This window comes from Paramacrobiotus metropolitanus, unplaced genomic scaffold (genome assembly GCF_019649055.1).
Source record: "Paramacrobiotus metropolitanus isolate TYO unplaced genomic scaffold, Prichtersi_v1.0 Parri_scaffold0000047, whole genome shotgun sequence".
Lineage (NCBI taxonomy): Eukaryota > Metazoa > Tardigrada > Eutardigrada > Parachela > Macrobiotidae > Paramacrobiotus > Paramacrobiotus metropolitanus.
Window position 1 is genome coordinate 555,877 of NW_026570267.1, and position 13,453 is coordinate 569,329.

At 42.0% G+C, this 13,453-nt stretch overlaps 3 protein-coding genes across 7 annotated transcripts; 1 reads left to right on the forward strand and 2 right to left on the reverse strand.

Annotated features, from left to right (window-relative positions):
- Positions 1-152: 152 nt before the first annotated feature.
- On the reverse strand, positions 153-3,243 carry LOC129591620 (deoxynucleotidyltransferase terminal-interacting protein 1-like). The gene is made up of 7 exons (XM_055487344.1): positions 2,903-3,243; positions 2,422-2,649; positions 1,798-2,126; positions 1,504-1,617; positions 1,379-1,439; positions 940-1,308; positions 153-716 (listed from the first exon to the last, which is right to left on the reverse strand). Exons 1-7 carry the CDS (start codon positions 3,011-3,013, stop codon positions 507-509), a joined length of 1,422 nt encoding a protein of 473 aa, XP_055343319.1. The 5' UTR covers positions 3,014-3,243; the 3' UTR covers positions 153-506.
- A 178-nt stretch (positions 3,244-3,421) lies between these two features.
- On the forward strand, positions 3,422-9,894 carry LOC129591559 (uncharacterized). The gene is made up of 11 exons (XM_055487241.1): positions 3,422-3,981; positions 4,365-4,461; positions 4,537-5,282; positions 5,838-5,988; positions 6,080-6,277; positions 6,413-6,628; positions 6,834-7,083; positions 8,710-8,802; positions 8,925-9,171; positions 9,470-9,604; positions 9,684-9,894. Exons 1-11 carry the CDS (start codon positions 3,718-3,720, stop codon positions 9,753-9,755), a joined length of 2,469 nt encoding a protein of 822 aa, XP_055343216.1. The 5' UTR covers positions 3,422-3,717; the 3' UTR covers positions 9,756-9,894.
- On the reverse strand, positions 9,763-13,453 carry LOC129591712 (putative tRNA (cytidine(32)/guanosine(34)-2'-O)-methyltransferase). Of its 5 annotated transcripts, none has more exons than XM_055487472.1 (3): positions 13,215-13,453; positions 10,418-11,015; positions 9,763-10,281 (listed from the first exon to the last, which is right to left on the reverse strand). In XM_055487472.1, exons 2-3 carry the CDS (start codon positions 10,975-10,977, stop codon positions 9,954-9,956), a joined length of 888 nt encoding a protein of 295 aa, XP_055343447.1. In that variant the 5' UTR covers positions 10,978-11,015; positions 13,215-13,453; the 3' UTR covers positions 9,763-9,953. The 5 variants fall into 5 exon arrangements, with proteins under 5 accessions (XP_055343447.1, XP_055343446.1, XP_055343445.1 ...); XM_055487471.1 differs by having other exon boundaries at positions 10,418-11,025; positions 13,215-13,451; XM_055487470.1 differs by lacking the exons at positions 9,763-10,281; positions 10,418-11,015 and adding exons at positions 11,248-11,941; positions 12,440-13,042 and having other exon boundaries at positions 13,215-13,406.

A 13,453-nucleotide genomic window follows, 5' to 3' on the forward strand; every position in this document is an offset into this window, starting at 1 on the left:
TATGGCAGCTTACAACAAAAATATATGTATTTCACATGCCTTTACCATAATTATACTTAGTATATCGTCGGTATTACGATAAAAAATCTCGTCACGGTATTACGGTATTGCAGAAATCTCATCTCCTCGTGCCAATATTCGTGGTAAAACAAACAACTTTTTACTAGTTCGTTTTTCTCCACCGTACAGCACAACATTTTCAAATAAAATCCATTTATAAGAGACCAGTGACAAAATAACCATAAAACGTCTATTGGACAGTAGTCACCGTACTCAAAAACAGACTGCAACGCAACGTAATAAAAAAATATACTGGCAACTATAAACTTTGCTAAACTTGAAGAAATATCGACATCAACCTACCGGTATGCAAGAGTTTACAACGAAATAGCGACCAACGCACCGCAACGTAGGCAATCAAACATGTAGTAAAAAGGTAACTAATGTAAAATACAGATTCAAACGTAAAAAAGGTTTAAAAACCAAAGCAGTTGTGGTTAAAAGAATTAAAAACCCATCGGCGCAAGTCCGTTAAAATGATGACCGGGCATCGTGCCGGCACTGGGATCCAGTGAAGATCCAGCGGAAAAACTTTGACCATCCCCCACAAATACGTCGTTGCCATCAGAAAATACTTCGTCACTCATAATTGGACTGTAGAAAACGTTATCCGAAGGGCTTTCCTGAGTCGGGAAATTTCTGTTGCGCATTACAGACTGCAAAAAAGGAATCATGAAACGTAAAACTGCAGAGGGGTAACACAGAATTTCATTTCACCATCGAGAATGGCCAAAACACGGAAACACTGGAATATACTTATTGTAATAAAAATATATGTAAGGGCGTCGTAACATGTGCATACTACATACCAGTACGTCTTCAGCCTTCTCAATGCAAGACTGAATGCATGGAGTACTTATCGATTTCACTCGGACTTACAGGGTTCTGTTCGTAACCTTCGCTTTTGATGGATACAGGCGATATAGACTCTTCTTCCGGTTCCGGATCATTTTCGGAAACTGGAGCAGGTGAACTCCCAGAGATACCAGAAGATAAGCTTGATACACTTCGAGGTCGATTTTCTGCGATAGCTGTAGCATGTCGTTCGGCTTTGGCACGGACTTTGTCCAAAATAAAACCGGGAATGGTAAATTCTTTCGCTCCGGCAAGTTTTCCTCGTGGCACCGACGTATCTTGCCGGAGGATTTCCCGAATGTCCTCCGCAATCACCAAAAAAGCTTTCCCACCAGCTGCTGTCATGATTTTGTTTTCAAAGAACCATACTTTATCTTCGGAATCACCAGCGTACTAAAGAAGAACATGTAAAAAACTGTAGTAAAAAGCAACGATTTATACTCGCCCAATAACCATTACGTACTTTAAAGAGATCAGGATGCTTGGCATATATTCGACCACGAGCGCTTTCAAATCCCAACACCCTAATTAAATCAAGTACAAGGTCATCTCCGTAGAAAATCTCTGTGTATCGAACGCATTTCATACTTGTTAGCTGAAGATCCTAACATAAATTTGGTATCCTGGGGCAAGTTGAAAAGGTCGACAGTGCTTTTGAAGGTTTTCAAAATCCCTTCCGGCTGTGGATTTTTCCTCGGGGCACTAAAAGAAAATCAGATATTAACAATTATTAAAACAAAATGGTTGAATTATTAAGCAGGCACTTTCAAAATTTGCTAAAGTAATATAAGAGGAAAATCAACGCCACTTTCACGACTGCTTATTTAGGCTGGATAACTCTACCGACGAAACACCGTGGAACAAGAACGCAGTATGTCTTACCCTCGAGGGCGCTTTGGTTGTTCTGTTTTGAGTCGTTTGGCCGACGATCCGCCACTGGAATACGAGTCGCCCCCATCTGACTCTCGCCGATTACCGTAACGAGCAAACGGCTCCTGCAGAACTTCCGCTTCGGAAATGTTGCTGTACGGACTCGTAGAACGAACAACCGCCGGAGTGATAACAACAGGTGGTGGTGGCGGTGGGGCCGGTTCGTACATTTTCTTTGCTTCATCTAGAATTTTGCACAGCGCCAAATTCAGTAAGTTATCGCTCACGGCTTCATGTCCGCTATCATTCCGCAAATTTTTTATAGCTGGTTCCAAATAATCCTGCAAAGCAAACGATGCTGGAATTCTTTATCGATCCGTGCAATTCTCTCGTTCATACGGCTCAACTGCATTGCTTTCTTAGAAAAGCGAAATATCAGAAATGATGAGCAGTAATACAGAGTAATTAAAAAATCAATAAAAAAAATTTATATTCAATTCGAATATTGTTAGTACATAATATGCATTGACAAATAATTCTGCTATAAATGCGTGTACGAAAAATCGAAACAAACTTAGCTCTTGCGTCATAACACTGCTAACTATGAAAAATATATTCGCACAGACGATACTCTACCTTGGCGTATTTTTGCAGAATTGCGTCAAAATCCTGATTGATATACTTTTGGATGACAACGCGCACGGCATCCAGACTTTTCAGAGCGCTAGGCTGCGAGCCATGATGCTTCATTCCTCTATACAGCGTGCTGGAGACAGCCGCATGCGAACGGCTTGTGCGTCCGGAAACAGCAGCTGCAATACTGGCGTTCACACTGTTGGAAGTCCTCTCGTTGTAGGGCCAAAACTGCAAAAAAACGGCACCATTCTAAAGCATTTTAGCAAAACATTTATTAAAGATAATCGTAGTAAACCAAATAAGAATTAAGGCCAAATAAGAATTAAGGGTTAGGACAGCTGTTCCAGCAAACAACTCTGCAATGATCACGCTCAAACTGATCAATCACATCCATGATGCAGCAGTTTAAAGAAGGCAGATCACCACGCAAACGCAAAAGACTATGGTTTATCAGAGCATGCAATCCAGTCCAGTTGCTTACCGGACGTTCCAGAAATCCCTGTCTACGTTCAGCAGCTTTTAGGGCATTCGAATTATTGTCCCGTGATCCAGAGGACTTCTCAGCAACCATAGCTGCATTCGCGTGAGTCATTATAGTTATGATAAATTATAGGAAAATGCATAACAACGACCGAAAACGCTTTGCGTTAAATTGTGCAGTATCTAGCAAAACACAGCAAAAGTTCAGACAATAAACGTCTGAATTAAAAACTAAACAGCTTTAAAAGCTAAAACAGTTTCAGACATGCAAAACCAGCTTTGTAAAACTCGAAAACTAATGAACGGTGTATCAAAAGCTTTGATTTTCCGATTTGCGGAGCATGGGCCTGGAAATGAATGAAATCATTAGCTTTCTGGATGAATGTAGAATGATTCATCCGATGACATAACAGCTAATCGTTGCGTACTCGGAGTCGAAGTCGAGTCAGACTTACGTCACTTCCGGTTTCGAAATTTTTGTTACGTAGCAGTTTGCAACTGTTTGTGGAAAACAGCGGAAACGGGAAATCAGAAAACAACATATTTTTTCGTTTTTCGGTTTTGTAATTACAAAATTCATCAGGTTTTACGTTTTCATATAAAATCAGTACGAATAAACTGCTAGCTGAAGTGAAGGTTAATGATTTGATATCTTTTTAAGTTTTGCTGGTAGGGCAGGTTGCTTGATAATCTGCCACGGTTAAACTTGATCACATTTTGCTGCGTGCACAGCTGCAGGGAACCAAAAAGATTGAACAGAGCTGTTGCCATCGTGGGACGGAGATTTCCGATTGCTGACTGGTGTCTGCTAGTACAATGGAAGAAGGTTCTGGCGATCAGATGTTCGAAGAGGAATACTATGAAAACAGCGATCCGGGATCAGATGGTGACTACGATGCAGAGGGGGATGGCGACGCGGATTTCAACAGTTTTGAAAATCCACAAGCCAACCCCGAGGGGTTTCCTGTTCTGCGGATTAGCGATCATATGCGACCACCGAAGATCCGTCCCGTAAATCCCGTCCTGCCAGACACCGTGACAATGCTCGAGCATGCTCCTTCCGGTGGTAGAGTTTATATTGTAAGTACAGCACACGAGTTCGGGCAGCGTTTTTCCAACTTGAGTTACCGACAAGAACACTGCCCGAATCTGCGAGTCGGTACCTTCATGTTTGCAGCCATTAAAATCTGAATCCTTTTTATAATCCTTTAAATTGCTTGTAGGTTGCGTCTCATGGGATTTTTTTTTGTTTTCTTCGCTTGCCATAAGAGTGATTGTTATGTCCGTTATTAATCGTTTTTTGGATATTTGTGATCGTTTCATCGTTCCAGTTTCGCTGCATTAATTAAGTTGCAATATCGAATTTTGCAGAGCCACGCTACATAGTTTTGGAATAGTGCTAGATTTTCAGATGAAATCGGGCATTTCTTATTGCACAAGTTAATTATTGAGATGCTTTATAGGTGGGAACCGCGCATTTCGGAGAAAAAAGTCAGGAAGACGTCGCTCTGACGATTCGGACGCTCACTCCGGATTTCGTGATTCTGGAACTGTGTCCAGGTAAAATTTTAATTTTACAGTATTTCCTTTCTTTGCATACCAGTGAGACGGAATTATCCTGGAATATTTTTGCAGAACGGAAAGCCATTTTAACTGTAGATGAAGATGCAGCCCGAAGTGAACCGACCATGGAAGACTTGAATTTAATGGCCAAACAGATCGGCTTTTCACAAGCTGTTATGCAATTTTTCTTGCTAAAATTATCAGCGCATTGCACAAAGAAATTAGGGATGATTCCGGGTGGTGAAATGCGCTCTGCATATCGGGAAGCTGTGAAAAACCCCGACTGCATGGTATTGCTCGGTGATCGACCAATCAGCATTACGCTGAAACGTGCCTTTGGTGCCTTATCATTATGGCAAAAAATCCAGTTTCTCTGGGTAATTATGAGGGAAATGCGAACGGATATCAGCCAGGAAGATGTGGAAAAATGCAAAAGCAGCGATGTTTTGGAGGAGTTGATTGATAAATTATCCGCGGAGTTTCCCACGTTGCATCGCGTGCTGGTACACGAGCGGGATTTATTTTTGGCGCAGGTGTTGAAGAATTCCGTGTCGAAGATGGTCATGACCACGGAAGGTCCACAGGGCAGTGTGACGGTGGGCGTCGTGGGAATAGGCCATGTCCCGGGAATTAAAAGAGCGTGGAGCAACGAACTGCTTTCGCACGACGAACTGAGAAATCTTTTGGCCATCCCGCAGCCGTCCCGATTGCAAGTTTATACTTCCAGGATAGTTATGGTGTCGTCGCTGTTGTTATGTGGATATGGGGCGTATCGTGGTGGGAGATTTCTGTTTAGTCGACTTCGTCCATTGAAATTTTTTTGAAGTTTAAACATCTTACTTTTCGTAATTCTACCTGGCTGCCTTTTCTTGTATTCATGATATATTTTCGATGCAGTTTTACAGCATTCCGTGATATAGTCACAAGTCTAACTTTTCATGATTGCAGAAATACTAATATTCATGAATAAAAATTGAAACAGATCTTGACTACGTTTTGTTCATGAAAACTTTATACTTTCGGGATGTTCTTTTGCACAGTTTGTTACTGCTTGAAACCGTGAAAGTGACCTTGGGTGTCTACACTCGAAAATACTCTGATAGCCCACTATCGGCACCATTTTGTTTACTTTTTAGTAAGAAAAGAGCACAGATATGGCGGTGCGATGGTGTGGCGAAAGTAGATTACAATGGGGCAAAGGGCGACGTTTTGTTGTCATCTTGCGAAAAGGCACGTGCGACAGCGTTGGCGATATAATTATCTTGCTGTTCACTTCTGTCAGTCCAAATTATTGCCGAAAATCTCCGGAAATTTTATAGCGTTGCGGTGACTTATTTCACAGCTGTAGTGCTCAAATGCTGCTATCCTGAACAAAAATGATTATCTTGCCGGTATTAATTCTTGTGATTTCTGCGGTACATTCCGCCGTTGTTCCAAATCATGTTCACAACAAAAATATAAAGCATCATAATTTACATTCGGACAACGGAACTATTCCCACCCAGGTTCATCTTTCTTGGGACGGTATGGAAAATGTTGTCGATTTTCGGTCTAGGCTGATTTGCGTGTACATAATTGTGTCTTGTGACAAGACATACGTAACTGTGTTTAACAGGCGATGCAACGCATATGGTAGCAACATGGAGTACACCGGAAAATTGCGCAACCATCGTTCAGTATGGACAGGACAAATCCAGTCTGAATCTGCAGGTTCATGGTCACGAAACCAGTTTCCGCACCGGCGATTATTATCAATGCGAACAATTTATTCACCGAGCAATCCTGGTTGACATGATCCCTGGAACGGTGTACTGTAAGGCGGTTATTATCATAATTTCTTATTAATTGTGCGATTTGCTCTTGTAAATTATTGGTAAATTAAATCGATATCTGCAACTCACTGCCGTGATGAACTGTCAGGACATTGGAATATGGGTTGCTTTGATAGATTATCGAGTGGGTGATGGAAAACAGTGGAGTAAGATTTTTAATTTCCGTGCCTTGCAATCTGGAGAAAACTGGAGTCCTCGTTTTGCTATATATGGCGATTTCGGCTATGATAACGCTCAGTCACTGGACCGATTGACGAAAATTGTCAACAACGGCGAGATTGACATGATTATCCATGTTGGTGATTTTGCTTACGATATGCAGAATGACGATGGTAAATACGAGTACTCCTACTATAAATTCAAAAGAATTAATGGTTATAACGTGCCGGTATTGCCGCAAAATTATTGCGGTTATCGTACATCGTACTTCACGAGAAGCTTATGGAAATTAGCATTACTCACTTAATCCGTTGGCTGCAGTTATTAGGATATTAGGTATAGAACTATACATGATTATTGTTGTTTTATTTGATGTAGGTCGTGTTGGAGACGCCTTTTTACAGTTAATTGAACCGGTAGCAGCGTATGTTCCATATATGACAGTTGTCGGTAACCATGAGGAATACCGCAACTTCACGAATTATAAAAATCGGTTTACTATGCCGGGAAGTGAAAACGGATTTTATTACCGGATCACCGTTGGTCCGGCCAATTTCGTTGTCTTCTCCACGGAATTCTACTTCTACGTGTACTACGGGATGTGGCAAATCGAGAAACAATACAGCTGGTAAAGGCCTTTAAAGGAACATTAACGCTTGTCGAGCTCGCTCGCGATCATTTGTTGCCGCTTGTGGATGCCGGGGCAAGTGATCATGGTCAGCCTGGGTGATGTCCAGACGACGCACTGAAGGGCGGTCGCCGGTCACCAGGTGTATGATACGAGCCGCGCCGGACACCCCTTTAATCACCATAAATGAACAAATTCACAGAATCAATGGCAAATGAACACAGAATCAAGGAAGAATAACGAAAAAACAAGCATCCGCTATGCGGGTATACGGTAAGACGCATCTGCTGTGCGTATGAACATGAGAAGTTTGAGGACGCATCTGCTGTGCGTATGTCGTATAAATATGAGGACGCATCTGCTGTACGTATGAACATGATGATAACGCATCTGCTGTGCGTGAAAAAGCGGCGGGAGGGAGGGCTGCATTTTTTTCTGGTCGCGAAATAATGAGTTTGTGAATGACAACATGTCCGTGGAGCACGCTGAAGGGAGCTTCCGGTGTTGCCTAGACACACTCGCTCGCTCTGCGTTAATCTCATTTAACGCTTGGGCGTTAAATGCTATTAACGCTTGTCGAGCTCGCTCGCGATCATTTGTTGCCGCTTGTGGATGCCGGGGCAAGTGATCATGGTCAGCCTGGGTGATGTCCAGACGACGCACTGAAGGGCGGTCGCCGGTCACCAGGTGTATGATACGAGCCGCGCCGGACACCCCCAAACCGACAGGCAGCCCCCAACCGCGCGCGGAAGACAGAGAGAACAGGGAAAGAAAAGCGAAACAGATCTGCAATACGGCATACAGGAATGTAGTCGAAAAGTTACAGGAAATTGCGAAATTAAACAGATGAAGAGACTAAAACTCAGTGGAAAGGAATGGAAAGAGGTTGGGCACAAACAGTGTGCAGAAAAATTTCAGCTGATGTGGGGCAGTGAGGAATGGGCGACAGGAAATGGTTTTCGCATTGCGGAGGGTTGCACGGAATGGTAGGAACCGCAATATACAGCAGTAGAATGGCCAAAGGCTACGGGACATGGCGTGGCAGCGCGTTGGTTTTTGAAATCCCAGGTGGTGTAATGTGATCCCAGGAAATCGCATGTAAAAACATGCAAAACAAATGCGAATGATCTGCCTGCACTGGCTACATATTATTGCAGTACGAATAATGATCATGAGAGATCACGTACAACTTACAAGTACTAATTGCATTATAATATTGTTACAAATTAGCGTTATGCAAGCAAACAAACATTAATTATTATTATGATAAGAACTGAGTACGTATGCAAAGTTGAAAACCTTATGTATATATAATTTAATAATTATACTTAATGTTCAGAAATATTCGGTTAATTAGACAATCTTAAACCTCATGGTATCGAACTTTGATAATATTCTGGTCGCGAAATCGCATTTTTTTCTGGTCGCGAAATAATGAGTTTGTGAATGACAACATGTCCGTGGAGCACGCTGAAGGGAGCTTCCGGTGTTGCCTAGACACACTCGCTCGCTCTGCGTTAATCTCATTTAACGCTTGGGCGTTAAATGCTATTAATTTAGTTATATAAAAATATTAACCTGGTTATGGTACTTATTGAAGCCTGTTAATAAAATAAATTCTCATAGGCTGGAACATGAACTTCGGTGGCTAAATGATCCGGAAGTACGGGAAAGTGCTCCGTGGATTATCACTCTTGGACACCGGCCAATGTATTGCAGGTATGTACGATAGAACCGTACAAGTACATAATTATAGAATATTTCGGTACAGAGAAGTGTGTTTGAGTTTGAGGAAGTTTAGAAATATTCATCCAATAAATTGTTTTTACCGCAATTTCCAGTAACGACGACAAGGATGACTGCACAATGCACGAGAGCATAATTCGCACGGGCATGCCGATACTGCACACGTGGCCATTAGAGAAACTGTTTTATCGATACGGAGTGGACATGTGTATTTGGGCGCATGAGCATAGCTACGAGCGGTTGTGGCCGGTTTATGATCGAAAAGTTTACAATGGTTCAAGTAATCCCGATAATGCTTACGAAAATCCGAACGCTCCCGTGCACCTTACTAGCGGTTCGGCGGTACGTAACGATATTACATAGAATGGTTATTACATACTACTACAGTACAACAAAATAGTCTCAGACTTCGACTCTTACGAGTATAATAACTACTTACGCGCGATTGTCGTAAGCAATCACGATGCCTTAATTATACTGTAGTCCACCTCCTCCACATATATTGCGAGCAGGCTTTTTCAATTGTTTTAGTATCCCGGTGCTTATGGTTAAGTTTGCACTGCCTTAATTTACGTTTACATTGTCTGCACTGCCTTATTGCTCATTAGTCATTATCTATCTAACCATTTATGTTCTCCAGGGTTGTAAGGAAAAGCACGATAATTTTATAAATCCGGAAGCATGGAGTGCATTCCGAAATAACGACTACGGTTTCATGGTGATGCAAGTTATTAATAAAACGCACATCGTTACAGAACAAGTATCGGATGATCAGGTAAAATAATACTATTAATTAAATATCATTTAAAAAACTGAACAATCATCAATTGTATAATATACGTTTTATTTTGCAGAGCGGGACCATCATTGACAAGATTACAATTGTGAAAAATACTCACGGACCATACACACAAAATAAGCCTTAGACGAAACTGCAAATGCACTTTTTTATGCGAGTTGTTACTTTGTCCTACGTTTTACAAAGCATGACAGTATTCTTTTTTAGCCTGAAATTATCATTCTGACTGTGATTAAACATTTTCGATTAATATCAATTATCAAATACCCCTGAACGAGTTATATCAGATTCGCTGTCGTAAGGTTCAAACGATCGTATGCTGTAATTAGCCAGTATTTTGACTGGCGAGTTTTCCTTCCTTCCGCATTTTCTGCGCCAGTTCGTACGGTGGGTGAATCGGCGGTTGGACCGGCGCATGGTGTTGGTATTCTTCCCCTTCCTTCAGAGTCAACGGATACGTGCGATCAGCATCATACGCTTCTTCTCCTCCACAAGCAACAAATGGCACTGGTTTAAGAGATGCCAGTTTACTCAACAAATCAGGTATCATCGGTGCTAGGAAATCTTGAACACGTCCGGTAAAGTCGATCGGCGGTGTGTATTGCTCGCACACAGCAAAAGCTTCCAGGCTTGAATCACGGCTGCACTTCGGCCTGCAATTAATACGCCAAAAAATACGAGTACTGCTAAAAAATTATGTATACTAAATTTTTCAATTTGCTGCCATAAATTTAATAAAAAATTCTGGGGAGGGTTACGGCTTCACGGTACAGAAAAAATATTGCCTACTTGGCTATTGTCACTTTGCCAAAAAACTGCGAAAGTAGTGTAGTCAACATGGCAATCTTCGGTCCACGGAAGACTTTAGCCACCATTGTCCCACCGGTTTTTAGAATGCGCGTACTGATATCCAGTGAAGCCATGACCAACTGATGCTGAATGTACTCATCAATATCAACCAAACCAATAACATCCGGAGCTCCGTCGCACACCACCAGGTCAGCGCGTTGTCCATCGAAATACCCGATGACCTGCTCGGCCGTTCTCGGATCGGTAATGTCGCCTTGCAGCTGGATAACGCCTTCAATAGGTGTCATCAATTGCAGATCCACAGCAACTATTTTGGCTGTGCTGGCACATTCCCTATCCGCTTCGGAATATAGTTGCCGGGATAAAACCTGGCTCCAACTGCCGGGTGCTGCGCAAAGGTCAACAACCATTTTCACATCCCGAAATATATTGAATGTTTCTTGGATTTGCAGAAGTTTAAAGGCACTTCGCGCCCGCCATCCTTGCTCTTTGGCAAGCCGGTAATAAATGTCTCGTTTATCCTTCGATGATTTACCCATACCGAAATTGATTCAGGCGACAGAGAAAAAAGGCAGTCCTGTAGAAATCTGAATAAACATTCAAAAAGGTAAGGAATCCAAGGGCATAAGCACCACTAGCAAAGCAAAGCTGACGGCAGTGTAAGCAAACCGAGAATTACTATTTTACTGCTGAATCGATAGTTTACCAATTTTGTAAACGAATTGCGTTGATTACTTAAACAACAATCTTTTGAAGGGAACTATTGCACCACTGCCGAAAACTAGCGCCGGAACGGAAAAACGCACACATTTTGCTTGAAATTTATTTATTACTACGCATAAAAATTCCACGAGTCTACGTACTTCAACAGTTTGTGCTTTGTGGATAACAAACTGTTCAACCAAATTTCACCAATCTCGGTTTGTAATTACAAAAATACATTCTGGCAAACTAAAAAAATAACAACGATGGTGCTTTCCATAGACCTTCTAGTCAGCTACCGGGCCAAAATTGGCCTGGACGGGACAAAATTGGCAGTCACTAATGCCGGCCAAACACATACCTATTAACAATCATAAAATAACATAACAAATCTAATATCATGCGTGATCCAAAGACTTCAACAAATCCGTTAACGGTGGAATGCGGCTTTCCCATACAGCGCGTTCTGAAACTGCATCTGCAGGTAAATCCCGTTCTTGAGCAGCATTCTCAGTGCTCTTCTTGTCTCTTATTGTCTCCGGCCTGTCCAACGCGTTCTGATGCTCTTCTCTCGAAGCAACAGGTGGACACTTTCGTTGCTTTGAAGGTGAATTTGGTTGTATTCGCAGAATACTTGTCAAATCTCCATAAACAATAAACGGCACAATAGTATTCAAATAAGGACTCATGTCACCGTTTGAGAGATAGTCCAACAACATTCTTGGCTGATATCCATCCGGACAAAAATGATCTGTACAGAGGGCAAAATGCTCCAGACTGGAATCACGACTTCCTTCAGGTCTACAATGTCAAAATTAGCATGGTAATGCTAATAATAATTATGTAACTTAACCATCAAATTCCTAATTCTTGCTCAGTCTTCGTTTGCAAGGGTATTAGAGAACCAGAAATTCCGTATGCGACATATGATCACCATGAATGTTACGTTCAGAAAAAAAAATTAGTAAAAGTACTTAAGTTAGTTAAGTACATATTAAATCATTTCTTTTTTCGAAATTTACGTTCGATAATTTATAATTTGGACCACGTTTGTTTGTTACACACCGTAACTTTTTGCTTTTAGCGTTTTTAGGGGATTTGCACATATATTTACTAACATTACATATATACTACAAATTTTTAAAACGGCAACAGTTGAGAAGGAAGAGTAATAAATACCCTGATAAACTTGTTCAAACAGTATAAAAACTTCAAATCTAAAATACTGACGACAAAAACACTTTGGCATTGGCGATAACATCAACATAGACTGCTCTTCAATTTCAGTATTTCGCTTACTTTTCGAACGTGACGGTACGGAAAAACGCAGCTATCTGCTGGCGAAGCAGATCATCATTTTTCCGCTTGAACACTTTCATAACCAGCGTCCCTCCGTACTTGAGAACGGCTGTCGTCAAAGCCAATGTCGCCAGCACAATATCATGGTGTCGATAAACATCCAGTTCATGCAGACCCGTCACATCGGGCGCACCATCACACACAATCAAATCCGCCTGCTCACCGCCGAACTCCGCCAGGATCTTCTCCACAGTGGACATTTTGGTGATGTCGCCCTGCAGCTGCACTACACCAGGAATGGGCACCATAAACTGAAAGTCCACAGCGACGATCTTCACGGAGGGATCGCTCTGCTGCGGAGTGAAGATCTCTTGCGATAGAACCTGACTCCAGCTCCCCGGAGCAGCGCACAGATCCACGGCTCGTTTGACGTTTTTGAACAGTGTGCCACCGGTGGATTTATTCAGGTTCAGCAGTTTGAAGGCGCTTCGTGCGCGATAGCCTTCCTGCTTGGCATTCCGATAATACACATCTCGGTTGTCTTTCGTGCATTTTCCCATCGTATCCCACGTTCCCGACGAATTTGGCGCGTAATTTCAACTCCTGACTAGGATAGTCAGCAGGAAGTTTAATCGAGTTCTGCTTGTTTGGAAGCGTGCATTCGATGCGAATAAAAAGTTAAACTTATTTACTTACGTAAAAAACTGAAGTATTGTATTGCTGTATGCACTATGCGCATGGCAGCATGCAGTTGTGCTGTGATCGAGCCACTCACCTTGCCAGTCCAATAACGAATAACAGGATGATCAAAATTTTGCTGCAGATCGACAAAGAAAAGGATATCTGTGATAACAAAATAAAGAACGGAAAAGAAAGAGTTAACCAGTCTGAAATGCGAAATACCGATAATGTACACTCGCACAGTCGCAATCGTAATTAATTTTCGGAAGTTTTCCAATTTCACAATAAGTCAGCAAGCGCCAAGCGGTCGCCGGTCAAGATCAACTCTGGCAC